The sequence below is a fragment of the Labrus mixtus genome, chromosome 2 (genome assembly GCF_963584025.1).
Source record: "Labrus mixtus chromosome 2, fLabMix1.1, whole genome shotgun sequence".
Taxonomy (NCBI): Eukaryota; Metazoa; Chordata; class Actinopteri; order Labriformes; family Labridae; genus Labrus; species Labrus mixtus.
Genome location: NC_083613.1, coordinates 20,296,976 through 20,317,663, shown reverse-complemented (window position 1 = coordinate 20,317,663; position 20,688 = coordinate 20,296,976). Strand labels below are relative to the sequence as shown.

General features: G+C 40.2%; 1 protein-coding gene across 1 annotated transcript in view; it reads right to left on the bottom strand.

The window, feature by feature from the left end:
* The window catches only part of grin2ab (glutamate receptor, ionotropic, N-methyl D-aspartate 2A, b), a 112,000-nt gene extending 98,412 nt beyond the window's left edge, over positions 1-13,588 (bottom strand). Inside the window, exons 1-2 of the mRNA XM_061055310.1 lie at positions 12,391-13,588; positions 11,362-11,568 (exon numbers count right to left, since the gene is read on the bottom strand). Of these exons, the coding sequence (XP_060911293.1) occupies positions 11,362-11,568; positions 12,391-12,408 (225 nt within the window). The 5' untranslated portion in view covers positions 12,409-13,588. The remainder of the gene's footprint in view (positions 1-11,361; positions 11,569-12,390) is intronic.
* Between the last annotated feature and the right edge of the window lie 7,100 nt (positions 13,589-20,688).

Here is a 20,688-nt window from a genome sequence, read left to right as displayed (position 1 = left end):
GGCCACCCGCTTGGAGGACAATAGGCTACATACATAGGGCGCGCGCACTAACCACTGCGCCACCGCACCACCAGCGCCCTTTTACTGCGTCCTTTTGACTTTGAATACGTCAAACAAAAAATTCTTCAACACATATCATGTAAAATTACCAATATTGCTACAAAGCACCACTGTTCACTGTTGCCAAAAATAGCCTTGTTCAAATAATGATATTAAAAGGATAGACGCCTGAATATGATCAGACGCTTAACACATTCTCCCTGCCTAAATTTTCAACTCTTAATTGGCATCAGTATTCTGTATCTAATAAATTATGAAACTGTGCGACGATATATTTGGAGTTTTATGAAGATTGGCGAGATCCTTCTTGCTCAAGATGATCATAAATGAAGGCTCTGAAAGACAAATGACTTTTGCCTGTTAGAGCTCAAACAAGATTCAATCATTATTCCATCTTTGTTCTTCAGCAGTGACACTGCTTTGTGTCTTTGTACTATATTGCTCCTGCCATGAGTTTAATACAGTCATTACATAAAAGGAACCTCCTGTGTGATTTAATGCAAACTGACTTTACAGATTAACGGTCAGCAAATATGCTATAAAATAATAGAGATTTTACTTTAGTCATACATTTTATGGCAGGCTTTAAAAAGCCACCAAACATGGGATCTATCCTTGATCATACATTTCTGGGCACCGTTGTCTGGTCAGCATATGTGTTTTGATGTGTTGCTCAGTGCTGTTCAAAACTGCACTTGGCAGGAGGAGACAGGGGCTTCAAATGTTCCCACGTCACCAGATGCCCTGTCTGGTTGAGACAGCACCTGTCGCCAGCATAGAAAGCGGCATTACACCTGAAGTAATGTAGGATGTTTTTGGCTTCTGCATCTTTCTTCCTGGCAGATAACTCTGCCTGGACTGTGAGGATACATGAATGTAAACTGACCTAAAGCTGAAAAACTGAATCATATAGAGATTGAGGTCCAATTGGAATAAAATTTGATTTAAAAATGACTTAAGGCAATATTATACATATGAGCTGTTTAACTATCAATTTGTCCCGATGTATCCCAAATAATAAGAGGCATTATTTCTCAGTGTTGTCTATGTATTGTATGTTTCCGGCTGCACACAAATTTCCCTGTGGGCACAATAATGATACCTTTGACCTTTGACCTTAGCATTAAATCAATTTTATAGTTTAATTTGTTGTTTTCGCATTTGTGCCATACCACGCAATGATTTATTTTATGTTTTGTCGAATCAAAGGTATGCAATTTAAACAAGACTTTGAAAAGAAAATGATGTGTTACAAATTCATTGGTTAGTCTAAAATTACATGATTAAAGAAATACTCCTTTCAAACCACAGCTACAATGTGTTTCACAAACAAAGAATAACAGACAAAAGAAAATCAACAGCAGAATCAATAAAAGCAGAGTCGATGCTCCAGGAAGTCTCTGAGGTGTTGTGTTTTGTACAAATTGGAGACGAGAGAGAGAGACCTTTGAGGCAAAAACAACACAGTAACAGCAGTCTCAGTGAACATGGATGGCTTTTACCAAATCAATAATGGATTAAACTGCTTAATTTTGAAAACATTCCACTCCTGGAGACACAATCTCAAACCACTCTCAGATCATTCTTCCCAAAACTGAATTTATATTTGATCTTTTTCTCATAAGCACGCCAGTGTCTGCAGAACTTCCCTTGGGTAGTCATATATAGTATATTTTGCATTCACCCCATCAAACGTTTCACTCCTATTGATATTTGCATGAAATAGGAACATCACTCTCCTGTTAGTGTCGGGATGACAGCAGGCGATGACAATGATGTACGGCAGCAGAGTTTAGCTTGCGAACCACAGCATTTACAAAGGTGAGCGTGTTTCATTTTTAACATCCTGGCTCACTGAACAAGTCTGTTGCAGAGAGCACTAGTACTGTCAGGTAGCCATTATAGTAGCTATCTTACAAATAGATCAGTGAGGTCCCGTGTACACCTGTTAGTGACATCTGTATTTGGACATCCTGTGAAATGTAATACACAACACATAGATCGCCCAGGCAGACATGGACAGACTGAAGTGCAAAATCCTGCAGTTCGTCGAGGGTCTGCTTGAGGCTAGCTTCAAGAGTCACATACACACCTCAGGATAAAAAGCCAGTTTTACAGTGGAAATTGACATGTTTAATGCCTTGTACAAAAAAACTAAAGAGGTCTGATTAGTTATTGTCATCACTGGCACACACTGTACGTCGGGGTTGAATTTTATATATAACGCATCAGTTTTGATTTTATGAACAGTACGTGTAATCTCCATAGTTGGGCGCGTAGCTGACCTGATTGACAGGTGGGCACTATGCAACGGTTTGTCAAGAGGCTTCAAACCCGCCTCAGCTCTAGCTCTCAGCCTGTTGTTAGGTTGATTGAAATTTAGGCTGAGGCAGGATTTACAGCATAGCGGCTGCTGCCGATGAGCCTCCGGAGCCCCCTGCCGTAACAGATTAGTGACATCACTCAGGCTTTGTAAATTAATATTTAGTCTATGGCAAATACCAACATTTGTCCTTTTATTACAATGTACACGTTATGTTGTCTGTTACAGATTGACAAAGGAGAGAGACAGTGATGTCTCCTGATCACTATATTTTCATGTGTTATGTGAGCTCTAAAGTACTGCAAAATGTCTTGATCACAGAACCACAGTCCCAAACACAGCAACATGATGAGAAAACTCAAAAATACAGAGGCAGACACCACCACAAACTTGAACTGGATTTTAAGTGAAATTGAGATGGAATATGTCAAAATATGCCTTCGGTTAATGTCAACAAAATTTCAAATAAACTGGTTTGTGTTCAGTGACTTTTTCTGCACTAGCATTCTGTGCAGATCTGTTATAAAAAACAAGAAAATTCATGATTGTGGGTACCTAGGGCTGATATTGTCTTCACCATGTCAAAGAAAATGTTTTTTCTATTATTTTATTTTTAATGTTATCATTAAAGTTTAAAATTCTGGTGTTGTGAAAACCCTTTGTTCTTAGTATTAAACAGTTAAGAATTAAATAGTTTGGATCAATAACACAGCAAAATGTATTGTTGGCTCTACTTTTAATGTTTCAGTAAATAAATGTGTCGAGTTATGCAAAGTATGGCAAAAAGCATCGTATTGTGACCCATGTATGGTGATGTGTATTGTTTCATGAGGTCCCTGCCAATATCCAGCCCTAGTGAATAAATGTCTTTGATACAAGAAACAAATTGGGACTTTATAAACATGACAAGCAATTTAATCTTATTTTCATGTTTAATTAATTTTGACTGAAGCAGATTATGTAGTCAAATTGCTTTCTGGAGAAACTGCAATGAAACGCACACAAACACACGTTAGGGGTTTATTTTGTACCAAAGTTACATCACAGAAATGTCTGCCAACATTAAGCATGTGCTTACTACGGAGAGAAGAGTTTTTGGCCTGTAGCTCTTAGATCCCCTCCCCCCACTATTCATTACCATTGAAAAAGAAAATCCTTACAAAACTCTTTCAAAAAACTTAAAAAGATAGTTTAAAATATGTAAATCCCCTGAATGTGAGTTTTTAGGAACTTCTACTTTCACAAGAAAACTAATATGGGGGGTTTGGGGGGGTTGATAAAGCTAGCTGGTGATATTGGACTCAACATCATTGGCAGAGTGAGTACTGAGCACATAGTGCCAAACTTTCATTTGTCTAATGTAGCTGCAAGCTTATCGAGACATTACAATAACTTCATTTTTTTTACTCTTTTTCTGGAACCAGCATGATGCTGCTACAGTACAAAATAATTGTGCAGCTATTTAAAGACAATCCTACTGTGCATTATCTCTTCAGGTTGAGGTTTGAGTCATTGAAAAAAAAAATCACCTCAGTGAAATACTGAGCTAATTAGAAAAATAGATACAAAACAATAGAAAACTAGTGAGCGCACATCCAGGCAAAATGCAGGACAAGACATGTACTAACTGCAGAGAAAAGGCTGAAAGGACCGCACACCGCCCCCAATGAGCTATTTTATTCAACCAGTGCGACATTTTGATCCACAAGACATTGATGTATGTATATGACATATTTAATACATTTAACTGAGGGGCGGGCGTCTCTTAAGGAATCAGCGAGATCTCCTCCGCTAACACTGATCCCTTGAAAGGGGGATAACACTGATGCACTTATGTGACTGGTATGCTCCTCGTAGCCGTGAAATACTGATTCAAATAGGATTTAAAATGCTGAAGAATGACTTAAGTACATTGTTGTATCAGTCTGAAGAAAATCTGGTGTCTGTAAAAGCATAAAATTGGAATATGGGTTCTGGTTGTTAAGTTGGCCAAAATGACAGGGCAGGCTGACTGCACTAGAGCACCATCTAAGACTCTTTCTTATCATGAAAAACCCTCAGAACACTGAAAAAAAAGCATTATTTAAAGTAACAACTTCGCCTCTTCAGAAGCTGAATATGTTCTCTCTTAAAAAAGCCACGTGTTGTTCCTAATACTAATCAAGCTAATTTCAAAAGCACCCTATTCAAATAGGCACAGTGGGGGGTTACAATCCAAAATGAAGCAGCCAGCATCTTGAAAGCCTGAAGCCTTTAACTGGAAGATGAGCACTGACATCAAAAGGAAAGCACATCTGGGGGTTTCTTTTTTTTTTCTACGATGACCACTGACTATAAATATTTAGGTTGTGTTCTTCACTTTTAAAACACAACACAGGTTTTTAAATCAATACTAACATTCAAAATGTAGCAAATCTTATACCTTCAGTATATGTTATGTTGAAGGTTCTTCTTGTTGAAATAAACCACACAGAATTATCCACTCAATCTGTGTGTTCCTCTTAGATCCATGGATGTTTTTTGGACTGTTTTGGATCAATCTGTCTTTGGAGTCCAGTGTTTCCCTTAGGTTTACAGCGCTTGGGGGGGGGGGGTGGGGACAAGCCGACATGGTGACACGATGACACAAACACTTGAAGGAATCTTGGTGTTCATGTGTTACTTTTAATGACAGCTGTCCTTTTCTATCGGAAAGGTATCCTTAAATGACTTCTTTCCATGATTTCCGACTCTATCCACTATCCTATCTCTACAATAAAGGCACAAAAAGCCCAAAAATAAATCTTTAAAAATCTTCTTTTTTTTTACTTGACCTTCAGGGGGGACAGTTGGGGGGGCGGGCCGTCCCCCCAGTATAATGGAAGGGGAAACACTGGAGTCACAAAACTGCATAACCCCAGTAAAGCCCATCTGCATTATGGGAGGTCAGTTTTTTAGTCATCAAATCAAAATAATCACGAGAATAATAAGCAAGGCTTTTACTACCCATTCATTGTGTATGCAGAAGATGAGATCTTTTACAGCATGCGTACTTCAATTCTTTATTCTACTACGTTAACGTCATAAAGCAAGGGATCTTCTGTGCCTTTCTACATAAACATGTAATGACAGCATTCGATGTCAAGAGCTGCCAGCAGCTGAAGTCTTTCATCTCCACATATCAAGCTTTTCTGTCTTTGCCTTGTGATCAGTTGTGTTAAATTTGTAGCTATTTTTTTATATTCTTTGCCCAAATTCAATTAAAACTACATTTATAGCAAATGCACTGTGTACCATAACTGGTTTTATTGAAAAATAAAACGTTCTTATAAAGTAACTGTAATGTCATGAGAATCCTTATTTTCTTAGGTATTCTCATGTATTGGTCAAGTCCCCTTAAGCAACTGTAGAGAAAAAAATCCTAGCACCATGCCTGATCTCATCAAAGTCATGTCCAGTCACAAAGGCAGCTGTGTGAATAGAGAATGCTCTGATAGATCATACTGTATGTGTGCTACCTGCCCAGCACCACACAGCAGTTAGAAACCAGCCAATAAACAAAGCAGAGCATTTACCTCTAACACATCCAGATATTTCACCAGTCTGTAAAGTTGGGTCTTGACTAGGCAATCAACAGTAGATATTGGAACAACATGTATCTCAAATACATAATTTCCCTGAATGTCTGCTGAATGTGAAGAATCATTTTTATACAGTAATAACTAAGCAAGGGGGTAATATGTCAATGCTGTGCTAAAAGCTTGATGTGCTGCCATCCACTGGACAAGAAAAATCAATTAATGCAGGATGAACTATAACCTGTATCCATCAACCTAACTTAACCAGATGCGTTTTTAAGGAGGAGAATTTAATTTAAAGCAGGCTTTAGTTTTGCTCTCCCTGATTTTGGCCAATCGGTCAGCCCTGTTGAAGACTTTCTTTTTTTCTCTGCTCCCCAACCAGATTGTCTTTGTTCCACCCCATGTGTTCATCTCTCTCTTCCAAGCGTTTAATTTCATGGTTTTTGACTTCTGGCTTCTTTGCCAACTCCCTGCCTGGTTTGTTTTTCATGTTTGGACTGACTGTGTATGACCACCTGTTTCGTCAGTTTAGACCTCAACTACTACGCCACTTCCCACGCAAGGTTTATCATTCATAAAAACAAACCAGAGGGTCAAATGTGCGCATCGGAAAACTGAAAACACTGATCCATGCATACGTACATGCTGGAGGCAGGAAAAATGGCGACAAACCGTGAGGTGGTGAATTGAAGCCAGAATGTATATTGGTGCCTCTCACACATTTATATTTCATTCAATTATCAAACTTAACTTATAGATCCATATAACCATAATCATTCAAACCTGCAGGTTCATTTATGCGTGCACATGTAAGCAGTTTTCTAGTTCAGTTTTCAATTTAAGAAATATACACTTTTTTTTAAAAGTCCGCCACGTATTTCATCAGCATTGTCTCACCTTCACTCACCAGGAAGTACCAGTAGTATTTATCAATATATTCCAATATCCCTCATATATAATCAAGTTTGATTTTGATTTTTCATAAATATTACTGCGCTATAAGACACACAGAGTGCACACAGATACGATAGTGGCTGTCTAATTCATTTTGCCTTCTTGTTACTAAGAACATCATCACCTGCACTTATTCATTGTGTATAAAACTGTGGAAATGAAGTCTAGGTATCCCTCACACAATCATTACATATCCTCATAATCAGTCATAGTGCAGAAATATTTCCTGGTACATGTGATGAACAATTAAAAGCTGTTGTTTGCGTTTAAAAGTTCTCATTAACAATCCGAGAGTGAGGGCGACTGCTGACTGACGTGAGCACTCTGACATTATTTGAAGAAGTAAGTGTGTCTCCTTTAAACATATAAATACTGCACTGACACTCGTGCATAGTCATGAACTGTGCATGTTTTGGTATTGCAGGAGGACTGTGTGAACGCTGCAGCATTAGAAGTTTATTCTATTGGACTTACTTCTGGTTGTTGTTTTGATTCAGGGCTCATAAGCTTTGATCAGCCGACATGTTTGGAGTCATTTTCCTTCACGAGGGGCTTAACATTGACCATTTATGTTTCAATGTGGGTGTGTAGAGATCGGAATATAAGGGCTGATTCACGTGCATACATGCCATTTTCAGTTTTTGCCGCACGTACACTTTTAGGATGGATTCCCAGCACTGTTTTAAAATGAAACCCCAGGAGCTTCACACAATAACTGTAGCATTTTGAAAACCATCAGGTTTGACTAACTGCCAATAGAGATCAATAAATGTCCTAATAATGATCCAACCTCCCTTTAACCTTTATCATGCTTTGCTTTGAACCGATAATCTTTTCAATAATAGCATTCTGACAGGCCAAAAATGATTACAGCTGTTTCTTTTTGAAAATACTGTACCCTAAAAAAGATGTTAGAAGAAACATGCTGAGTGTAACGAAATATCCAACATAGTGCAAAAAAATATACAGCTATCCTGCAAGAAATTATCAAATCATTTTTATGTTTATAAAAACCTTTAACAGATTTTTTTATTTATTCAAACAACCTCATATCGAATTAAGGTCAAAATCAATTTTCATCAGCCATCCACGTGGTAGTCCATTTGAAGGCGTTTTGGATGAAACACTGTTTTAATGGATTCAAAGAAAAACATCAAATGTTTTTTTAAATCATACTCAAGATATATAAAGGCGGCAGTTTCTTGGTTACAGTTATTATTCTAGCTCTCAACCCACCACCCAGAGACCAGATCTCAAGTAGGATCAAGAGCATCCTGAATTACAGAATCCAAACCATCTGCCTTTGAAAAGAAGTTTCTGATTTCCAAATCCCAGCTGAAGCAAAGCTTCTTATCAAATCAGGTTTCCAAAATTCAAATTGACAATAATTCCAATAATATGGCTTAAATCCAATCAGTTAAGTGTTGGACACTGTGCTGGAAGTGGATCCCTCTTACCTGAAATCCTTTATGCAAGACAAGTGTAAAAAAAAAAAAGTCATGATCATTTAGTCAAACTTGGAACAAAGGCGATGTTAAAATATGAATGAGGCAACATCGTAGGAGTTCATCCAAAAATAATCAGGGAGTCGATCGTTAACTGAAGAACATCTCCTTTTTAGAATTCATATTTTTAGCTGTTGGTGTAGAAAATGATATTTAATAATTTGAAGTATATGTAAAAGATTGAACACTTTTGTGTTTTAAGGCATGATATGGTCCAATTTTTTTATGTTTAGCATTAATAGCGACTGACTACTGCCCACTTCTGTCTAAAATGAACAGTTCAAAAACCTGTATCAGTCAACCCATACTTAATATCACTATGGCTCACTAACTCATTAAATGAGCCCCCATCTGTGTTTTGATTAAATGATTAAACAGTGCATGTTCTTAAGAGGCTTTTGGGTTATTAACTTGTGTCTGAGACTGCACTATCACACATCAACATACAGAAGATCAGCAGGGGTCAAATGACTCATTATCATATGCCACTCAGTCCTTTGCAACAGTAATTGCTAGGAAGAGAAAAATTAAAACGCTCAGTTTCATCCTCTCGAGCCTCATGTGATCGCCATTTGACCTATGAACGATGACAGCGACTGTGAGGGCAGTGCATCAGACTCTACATTCTTTTAGCAGAGGAGAAGAAAAAGGATTACATTTGTTGGAGTCAGAGTCAAAGGTGCCCACATTTTTGTAGTGGAGGTTTGTCAGGATAAGATTGTCTGATGCAGAGCAGTGCAGGCACACTAGCAGGTATAATTGACTTTAGAGAGAGCACTCACTCAGCAGATGAAAGATGAAGCTGAGGGCCATGCCAGAGGCTGGGTGGCTTCACATGCTTTGGCTGTTAATGTTCTGGGCAGAACCACACCACCATGAACCTTATTTTCAACTTCAGTGGATAGTGCTCTCCTGCCAAAAATACTGTGCAGATACAGGGATGATTTGCTAGAATATGTCAATACTTCCTGAGGACAAAAACAGCTACATCGCAGGGCAAGAAGGTGCATTTTCCACCCACAAGTTCTTTGGCTTTCTCCTTTTTAAGCGTCTTAATAATTATTCTTCATAAGCTCTTTGTTGCTATCTTGTGCGCGTACTCCTACCTTAAATCCTCTATATGTTCATGGAAATAGGAGTGAAGTAAGGGAGGATTTGATTTGATTTTCCTTCTATTTGAGACTTAATATTCTTTAACAGAACCAAACAAAACAGCATGAAATAACCTGATAGATAAAAAGCAATATTATTTGACTCAATAACTGTTTGATCAAAGGGATGATTTTATACTGCTGACGAGCTATTCTTTGAGACTTCATCAAAGTAAATTCACCAAAATCATGACAATCGCTTCAGTAGGCCAATCAGTTCAACAGAGGTAGAAAACTCAATGTAGTTTTCACAAAAAAAGAGAGGCTTCTACATGAATGCTTTCAGAACCTTTTCTCACTTGCAGGCATATGTAGATTTTGGACTAATTTTCTGCTCCAGCTTAAAAAGTCAAGCAACAAAACCAAAACACAACATGATTACAAAGATGTCTGGCTGCTCACCTGTGCAGCCTTGTCCTTGCAAGACACCTCACTCTTAAAAATATATATATATTTGACCAGATAATAGTGTTACACAGAGCCAGGCTACAAAGGCACCTTTTAGATTGTTGTTACTAGTATAGAAACAAGAATCTAATGTTTTGTTGTGAACCTCAGTAGTTCCACTTAGGTGCCATCAAAAAAAATCTCAAGAGTGCCATATTGTTAAAGGCAGCACGAAAACATGTTGAGAAGAGCTCATTTAATGTGAGGGATTAAATAGCCTTAACTGCAGAGAAGCAGAACAACAACACTGTCTCACTTCTGGCTACAGTGTCTAGCTGCTTGGAGACAATGGATTCTGAACTACAGTACCTGCTTTGCCAACAAAGTAACGGTTGAGCGAACATCTCAGTGAGATGCATCTAGACATATAATTGCAACGCTATGTTATTCTGCAGCCAAAAATGGGACTCAAGAATACGGTATGCATCGCATCACTGAGATTTTTCTCCAACATTTGTATCGTTTTCATGTTCCGCCTTGTTTTAGTCGTTATTTAATAGCAAACTGCACAAGATGAAAATACAACGCCCCACTGAGCAGGATACATCCGCAGTGATATCAACAAAAACGAAAGTGGATAGATTACAGGCACGAGGATACACGAGGCACGAGGATTACAGGATAGATTACAATTACAACGTATTGTTGAGATTTTAAATGTGGTAAGATATCACCCCCAGAATTCATTGCAGCTTTGCACAGGATATTTATATTGATGAAGATAGCAACAGCTCTAAACATTCACTGCTCCCCACTGTATTGCATTTATGCCCTACAGAGTTGATCTCCTTTTGTGTCATCCCACTATTCAAGAAAATAGGCTACTGCCGAGCACATCGGCGGCCTCTCTCTGCAGATCCCTCCATCACACACAATAAGTCTGATATGGCATGCATGATAATTTGCCATAAATTATTATGATAAATGTAAACAAATACACATTCAGTGCTTAGCATTAAAAATGATGGGCATCCCTCCTCTACCATGAATGTTAAGTCTGGTGGAGAATTATGTAAATCAGGGCCTTATATCCTGCCATGTCAGACTTCCATGCTCCTATAGTTACCCCCCATGTAACATCCGTGGGTATTTGTGTGTGTGATTGCCTCCATGTCCCAGGGAAGAGAAGACACTTCGTGTGTCAGACTTGGCACGGAAAGCGGGAGGAAAACGGAAGAAAATGTGTTTCTACAACGTGACTGCATTCAAAGCCTGAAAACTGTAATTTGAGATATGAATTCATTACACGGCCTCTCATCAGTAGCCAGGCATAATGTGATGCAACAGCGCCGCTTAGCGTCGTATTGCGCTGCGCATGAGCCGCTTTGGCGGAGTGTTCACTCCTGAGCCGCGGTCCTTACCTTCAGTGTCACAAAGCGTGGCTGCAGCGGGTTTGCGGTCGTGGAGGTTTTGCGCCTTCTTCTTCGGAGTCCGTGTGATGAATGTTGAGTTTTTCTGCCGTGGTATGGGGGCCGGTGCGGGCAGCCACCATGGCCCGTCCGTTTACTGACATTTTGGTGCCTTCTCACAGAGTCAGTGAAGTCAGAGGAAAAGTGTTCAAACTTGATCTGAAAAAACAGGAAAATAGAAAAAGCTACTGCTTATTGAACTGCAGCCATGAAAAAAAAAAAGCGAAGACTTGTTGAATTGCACTCTTTTCTATAAAAGGACTAGCGCGCCTTCGGGCTGGTGCCTATGAATATGAGCCATAAACATGATAACCCAATGTCATTATGGTCCTCGTGACTCAAGCTTTTTACAGCTCGAATTTCAGTAAATACCAGCTCTATATCCAATAACTGCGTGTGTCCATGTTCATTTGTGTGCGCGCACGTGTGTTATGTTAGACTATATGTTTGCGTACGTGGGAGCAAAACTGTGCCTTTTTCTATGGATGCTGAGACAGACTTATTGAATGGGAAGCTAAGCTTGCAATGACGTACAAAACACAGTCAAATTCAAAGGCAAGTTTGTGTAAGGCGAGTGAGACTCAATTATAACGTTATTATACCTTTCTCTGTGTGTGTGCGCGTTTGTGACGAAAAGAGAGAGAGAGAGAGAGAGTGAGGGCAGAGAGAGAGCGAGTTAAAAACAGCCTGTGGCTCCTCAGCGAGTATTCCCCTCACGCTCCTCTCTCCGGTGCCAGGCTCCTCTATGTAGGGCATGCAGCAGGTTGTGTGTCGGCGACTCGGACGAACGGAGGAGCGGAGAGAGAAGCACAAACCAGTCACCCCTTCTCTGCTCCACTTTGAGAAGGAGAGTGAGTCTTCGGCAGATATTAAAAACCACGGAACCCCCAAATACCTGCTCAATTATAGCGTCTCCCCTCGAGAGGTGAGAGTTTCTTCTGAGCTAAGATAAAAAAATATATATATATTTAGCTAACTCACCCCATTCCCGTGACACATCTCTCCAGGCGGCCAGGTGGAGATGACATTGCAGCCTGTTACTCCATTCGGGTGCCCTCGGCAGCAGTGATAATCACACAAACAACTGTCCTCCGTCAAATTAATCCATCAATTTCTCCTCCATCCAATTTCCCCCCCCCCAAAACACACCACGAATAAATCCACCTGTCTGCCTCTGAAGACCTTCCCCTACACCAGCACCTCACCCCCCGGTTAAAAAAAAAAAGAAAAAAAAAAAAAAAAAAGGTAGTATTCCTCTCGTTGAAGACGTCAAACACCGTCCATTTAACAGCAAGGACGGACCAGGGAAAGGGGGGGATAAAAAGCCTTTGACGCACGGGGAAGAGTTAGTCTCTCTTGAATCCAAAATAATCGTTGATTTTGGAATCTCCAGCGGCAGCCCCGCGCGTTCCGCAGTGAGGGCTCGTGGACAGGTCCGCGCGCCTCCTCCTCCTCCTCCTCCTCCTCCTCCTCGCGTCGCTCGCGGATTCTTGGAGACTGAAGAGGGGATTCCGTCACAAATAACATCAAAACACACTCACACAGACACACACACACTCTGTCCTTCCCTCTCTTTACCTCACTCACCCTTTTTCTTCTACTTCCCCCTAACGCGTCCTCCGACGAGCAAAGCACTCCAAAAAACGCACCAAACAATTCGGAAGAAGTTGAAAGGGGTCGAGTTATTTCTGTAGCTTTCTAAGTCGCTCGATGGAGGTGAAGCTCCAGCAAAAGAGCAAGCGCCCGGGCCGGAAAGGAATAAGGAAATATTCTCCGGCAGCCTCTTTACCCCGCAGCCCGTCCGCCCACGCTTCGCTGGCTGAAGGTACTTACACATCAGCCTAGTTAATTAAACATATGAGCAACGGGCCTGAATGAGAGAAAGACACTGTGGTGAAAGGGGGATGCGGATAATGGTAGGTTTTTTTGGGTGGCTTCATCTCCCTATTATAAAATATCAAAAAGATATGTGGCGAGATAAGAGGGGCGCGCGCTAGGGAGACTTCGCCATGTCTACCGCTTAAAAAAAAACGACTCCAACTTCAGAAGTTGTTAAAACTAATACGTCTATTCCTCTTCTGTCTCACTTGGGTCTTCCCTTCCCTTTGCGAGTCGCTCTTCAATTGAAGACGCAAGAGAGGTATCGCGTACCAGTGAATCCTCATTCGTCGATTATGGCATCACCTGGTGCCATCTCGTCAAACGAAAACCGCGTGCGCGCATTTTTGCAAGCATCTCTCTCTCTCTCTCTCTCTCTCTCTCTCTCTCTCTCTCTCACCCTCGATATGTGTGTGCGATTCTTTAAGTGTGTGTGTGTGTGTGTGTGTGTGTGTGTGTGTGTGTGTGTGTGTGTGTGTGTGTGTGTGTGTGTGTGTGTGTGTGTGTGTGTGTGTGTGCTGTGACGACTGTTTCAGCGTCAAACAAGTCGCCGCGTGGCTCCTCCGTTCCTCAGGGCATTCACTGCTTATTAGTAAAACATTTCACTATTCGATAAACTGTTTAACCCAATCAAGTGGTCCCCGAATACACAGTCCCCTTTCCCCAAATTTAAAGTACGGATCCCTTCACAATAAATGCATCAAAACGTTTATTGCCTATAATGAGTCACGTTCCCTTGCCAGCGCCAGAGTCAATTAAAAGGGTGACATAAGAAAAATAGAGGCAACACTTGTGAATTACGAAGTCTCAATTAAACATAATTAGCAGATCAAAACTGCAGCACAGGGGGTCCTCAGGGAGCTGACACTCCCCTCCTCTCTCTCCAGCCCTCCCTCTCCCTCTGCATCCCCCCGAGTGTTGCCTTAGAGTCCCAATGCAGACAGATGGTGTAGATACTGCATGGGGTCATGTTAGCAGGCCAGGGATCTACTACTGGCTGTCATAAGCCGAGTTACACGCTGTGTCGAAAGTGTAAGCAGACCAGAGGGCTTATTACAAAAGGACGTTTCACTACCCTCCTCTTCCTCCTCCTCTTCCATCCCTAGAATAAAAATCTCAACCTGTTGAGGTCCTCTATCCTCCTCCTTCAGATCCTGAGCCTCCCAGTCTTGGAATAAAAGAAACAGACGATTGCATAACGTTGACATAAAAGAGTAGGAGACAGACCGCAGGAACAGTAGATGATAGTCTGCTTTTCTTTTCTGAAAAAAAAAGGTTCCAAATGTCATATAGCTTCACCTTTCTTTCACCGATTCCACCCACAATCATCCCAACCTGATATTTACTCTTAAAGAGAACTCCTGTTGGAATAGGGGAGACCCCGGACAAACCATTTAGGGACTGAAGATGTGGCCTTGCCACGGCTTTCAATTTTAGTTGAAACAAAAACTAGCTTTAATATTCGAGTATGGCTAAGCTCATCTTTTTTAATCAGTTAGCTGTTGCCAAGGAAATAATATCCTTTATTCTTCCAGACGACAATAAATAAAGCTTTTAAAAGCTGTCCTTTAATTTGTGTGTAATCAAATTGGAAGATGTGTTTCAATGCAGACCTCCCTGGTGTAATTTCTGGGACATTGCCTTTTACAGGATTTTGCATGCATAGGTTCAGTGGTTTCTACCTTGCTCATTTAGTGTTTCTTCATTGTGTTAATCACAACACTTGGACAGTAGAGAGTTTACAGACAGTTTAAGGTATTTAGGCAATATGGGAGGAGTTCACAGTGTTAGAAATGTCTGACGATGGCCCCTGTTTTATGACTGATTTATCACTGTTGGGCTCAGCCTTCATGCATCTTTCATAGGCCTACAGCACATTGAGCAAAAGTTACTCAGGCATTTTGTGCTGCAGAGGAGACACCAAACACACTTAAACACTCACACACTCCTACATGCAGACAAACAGCACAGATTGAAATCTGGCGGCCAGCATCCCAACACCTGAGCGAGCCTTTACCTCTACATTTCCGCTGTCTGATTTCATTTGAAACGACTGCTGCTAATAGCTCATACCACTGTGTGATTATGAAACACTTGAGAAACGAGAGAGACCCATTATCACTGTGTAGTGCGTAAACACTTTGCTAACTATTTTGTTATTACTCTGTATAAATATTCAAGACAAAAGCTAATCCCCCTAATGCTGTTTGTATAATCGTCAAAGCCCAGAACTCCAATATTCCTAGAATGAACCAGAGGAAAGGAGACAGAAAAAGTCCAATTAAAGCAACTCCAACTATGAAACCAGCAGGCAGGCACAAAAACACACTGATAAGTAAATAATTAAATAAGTGGATAAATAGATAAATTACAGGGAAGAGAAAAGGATTACACAAGGCCTCTGACAAAAATGATGTGGGCAATTTCTGTATCCATGGTAACTGACTTTTTCAGACTGTCACCACTTTTGTTTTGGCAGAGGCGCAACCAAGATTTATATGGTTTATGTTTTTGGAAACTGTGCCGGACTAAACAAGTCACCATTCATAAACAACTGGCTTTGCTAAGTGCTACAGGATGTCGGCCACTCATCCACCGGCTGATAGGCTGTACACCGGCTCCGCTGATCACACCACACCACACACAGCCCCCCTGCCGCCTGCTCACTGCTGATGCAACTAATATGGAAATCTTTTAAAGCACACTGCACTAATTAGCTGCATAGCTAACTGAAACACAGTCCACAAAAGCATGTAACTGTCAACTTTGCTTAAAAATCACTTAAGCAAAAAAAATGCATTGTTTCCATGACAACGAGACCTGATGGCACACTTGGGGTTGTATTTTTTTACTATCATTTGGTATGTGTTTTAAGAATAGCACAGTGGATTTTATGCTTTTTATGTTACATTTCCAGGCAGTTATACAAAATCTTTAATCCTGCCCCATCATGCTCACACGGCTGGCTGCTAAAATTTAGTTCCGGTTACAACACCTACTCACTCAGTTTCATAAAATGCATAAGCATCTTCTTACCAGAACACACTGGAGTGTATCTGACAATCATCAGGACTGTGATGGACAGGCAAACACAATAAAAGTCCACAAAAATATGATTCACTGCAATGTTTCTGTATTAGCTGCTTGGTAAAGAAAGTAGGTGGGCTGCTTTCAGCCTAATGACTGCTTGATGAGCCTACAAGACACATTTCTTGTCTTCATACAAGGATGTCAGACTGGGGCACTGTCATGGTGAAGACATTGCATCGCAGCTGCAGTACATGGCTTTATATAAACCCAGGAAATGAATCACTGCATCAATAAATGGCAAAAAAAAAAAATAACTGCAATGCATTCAAGGCTCTCTATCTGGAAAAGAATGGTGTGATAGCTAGTAGTTATCAGGCTAAAGATATTCTCTCTCTCTTAGTCTGTTGTTTTACTTTGCATCCCTCCCTCTCCTGCACTCTCCACCCTCTCTCGCTCTCTCGCCCACAGAGAGTGGGTGACCTGGAATGAGCTCTCCCACAGACAGCATCGCTTCCTACAGCCAGGCAGGGGCAGTGTGTAGTGCCTGGATCTCATGCAAGCTTTATGCTGCCTCTAAAAGGTCTACCTTGACAGTACCATCACCCTATTTAAATTTATGGGCACCTTTGAGAACCACTCATCTCAAAAATTGATGGGTGATTACTTTCTGTCACAGTGCTGATCACAGTGAAAAGTTCATGAGTGCAGCAGCCAAATCAATTAGTGGGGAGTGATGCACTGCTGTGTCTTCTTCACTTGGCCACACCAGCAATTATCTTTACCTTGAAAAGGTCAGTCAATATTTAAATAATTAATTGCAAGTAACAATTACCAAAGTTTTCAAGCTTTATCGAGAACCCTATTTATGAAGATATTCCGACCTCATTTTCACAACTAAAAACAAAAAGTGGAAAAGGCGATGCATACAAAAATAAGTTCATGGTTAAACTTAAATCTGTCTCGTTTGAACTACTCAGAGAACTACTAGTGGTTCTGTTAAAATATTGTTAATTAGGGAGCTATAGAGAGGGGCAGGTTTTGGTGACATTAACAGAAAGCACAGAAAGCTTTATCTGCTTGTTTCCCACTTCCCGATATGAGAGTGGTATCAATACTCTTATATATACACTAAATCATATGACAAAAGTCACTGGTCAAATATTTCATTGACATTCAAGAACTTTCTTACCTGCAGGCTTCATGAAGTCTTGACTCTGACATGGCCATCCAAGCATGCACAAGCTGACAATTAAAGTGATATGGAGGTCACAGTCTTCCATTACCACTGCAACATGGCATCTGGAACACAAACATAGTGAAGCAGAGAGTACATTAACTCCTCTATATAACCCATCTCCAATAGCAACCTGCAACACATACAAAAAAAACGCAAAAATGAAATCATCCAGTTAATCTGGGGAAGTACACATCAGACACATTGTTACCCAATTTGACAGCTTAGAAATCGGGAAATCCCGATTCAGAATGTTAAATTCTTCGGGTGATCAGAGTGCATGTTGGGTACTTATGGCACAGTGGTAGGGAGTTGATGCAATAGAGCGTTTCAATGTTGAAGGCTGTAGCCAAATCAAACTAATTGGCCCAGTCCGCAGAACAATTTGAAGGAGCTCATCTTGAGGCCGCAGCTTTTTATGGCCTTTCTATTATCAGAATAGCCAGAGGGAACCTCAAATCCCCCCGGCAATAACAAAAGCCTGACTTTGAGATTGAAGAGTTTGATATTTTATCTCTTGATAAAAAGAAAAGACAGCCTGCATGACCTTTAAATACAAGATTTGCTGAAATTTTTAAGGGGTTGTCAGAACTTATTAGCTCTTGAAGGTGGAAAACTGGGAACTGGGGCTGTGTTTGTTTTGCAGTGGTGGTAGAATGATGGTGAGGCAATTCGTCTGTCAGCACAGGATCAACTCCAGTGAGATTGCTAGATGGAAGTGGGAACGAACATATGAACCTGCAAATATTTACTGCTGAACTACGCCACTCAATGATGTATTTTTAGGCCCAATTTAAGCTCCTAAAAGCCACAAGCACACTTGTTTCACTTGTTTTCCATTAACATGAACAACTTGAAAGCTGGAAAAGTGCATGTAATGGCTTCAATTAGCAGACTGGTTTAAACATTTAGTGATGCTGATTAAACACAGATTAGATGGGAAGAGACTTTATGTGGGGATATGGCCTGATTATGGGGATGAATCCAATAATCAGACAATAGCATAAACTCCCAGCTTGGCCATCACCCAAATCCTGATGCAGTCTTTATCCTGGTACTGGTGGGGAATGCCGTTGTTATAGCAGGCATCAGCATATTGGGTTAATAAAGAGAATAATGATCGCATTCACTTATTGGCTCCTCTGTGGGTAAGAAAACATTGTTGGTTTATTTGTTTTAGATGATGGGAACCTGAGAGACTAACCTGTTGTATTTTTAAAGTGTTAGAGGGAGCAATTGAAAGATGAAAATCAAGAAATAATTGAAAATGTATTAGTCTAACTGAAAGAATTTGAGGCAAGGATAAAGGGATGCAGCGTACAATACAAAAGGTCTGTACCAACTGTACACTGTACACTAGATTAATTGGTTAATCACATGAGGAAAATAAAGATTAAACGATACATTGACCAATCAATATGTATTCAATAATTGTCATGTCATTTTCTGTTATCAATCTAGAAAATGGTCATGTAGAATCAATAATTTGACTCCATTAAAATGATATACTCTGTATCTCAGGCTTTCTTTATGGTGTTTACCCCCCTTCAAGCACTGCAAATGTTCCCATTTACAGTATATTTTTACATTTCCATGTGTGGATAACTATATGCATTGGTGTTTAGGTATATATCCATGCATATATGAATACAGATAATGCTGTGGAGATGAAAATGTAGATTCAGAGGATACATGTCTGTATATTATGTTCATTATTACTTTTCTGCCCATCAGTAGGTGTGGGGGTAGAGAAGAAGGTTTTAGTGATTCGAAGTGTAGAAGAAACGGCCACTGTTATGTATTGCAATAATGTTGTGTGTATTTATTGTCTGTTTTCCCCTGCTGATGATTTCTTGCTTTAATTTTCTGATTGGTCAGTTTAGTCATGTGACTCTGTTATAGCAGTACAAACATTTAATTTGATGTATTTTTGTTGTGTTGCATTTAAAGACATAAGTAATTTGCAAGCTAACATTGCTAATGTTAAAGATAGCCAAACAATGTGCTGGTGTTTATATGTTGTTATCCTTTTGTGAGCTTTATTGTTGTATTTACATGCTACTGTTGATATTTTCTATTAACCTGTGTAAATGTTTTTACACTATTCACACGATATTTTGAGTAACACACAGTTATTTACGCATCTTTTGAATGTGATATTTGTATTACGAAGCATAGCTGTCTCTGTGAAATGTATTTGGATGTAATGTTTTAATAGCATCTTGTAATTGGTGCTTTGTTGTTGCATCATTTCAGTTTTACATCAACAACTTTACTCCGGCCTCCAACTTTCTATTGAAGTCTGTTAGCTATCTGTCGATTAGTGTACAGACACACACACATTCAGGAGACAATAGCGGGCCTTCCGCTTCATCATCCGACAGGAGATAAGGTACAGAGTAGATGGTCCCACTGGCTGTGCTGAAACTACAGAGAGTTGGTAGTACCATCCACTAAAGCTAACAGGAGTTAAACAGGGAAGAGACCTGGGAGGTATGTTGGTATGGCACAATTTAGAACTTAACCCCTTATGTCTGGTTAGAAATAAATAAAGGTAACAGAAACTAATAAAAACATGCTCCTGTGTGCTGCCTTCTGTACAAGACTGATATGTTCTGTGTCCTAGAGGAGGCGATTAACCTTTTTCAGGCTTGTGGGCACATTGTAGTGTGTGGAAACTTAAATGCCATGACAGGACAAGAACCTGATACTCTCAGCACACAGGGAGTCAAACATGTAGCAGGAGGTGGAAACATCACTTCTCTAATATGTCCCCCCAGACACAACTATGACAGAGCAACAAACAAACATGGGTCACAACTCCCGTAACTATGTCTTTCACTGAGTTGGAAATACAATGTGTTTATCAGGTAAATTAACTCACCTCTTAAGCGGAGCTACACTTACTGGTGATTTTCAATAATGCTGTCAGGAGTAACAGTATATTTACAGCCGCTCCTTTGACCACTAGTCATCGCTAACCGCCCGCTTTGTTTGATCAATTTGGACCTCAGACAGACTCCTGTAACAAAGGTGCAAATATGTGTTGCACTGGGCTCAAGTGACACAGAGCCAAGCCATTTCAGCAGATAGCCTGTCATTATTAACACCGACATTTGCTAGCCGTGTGGTCAGTG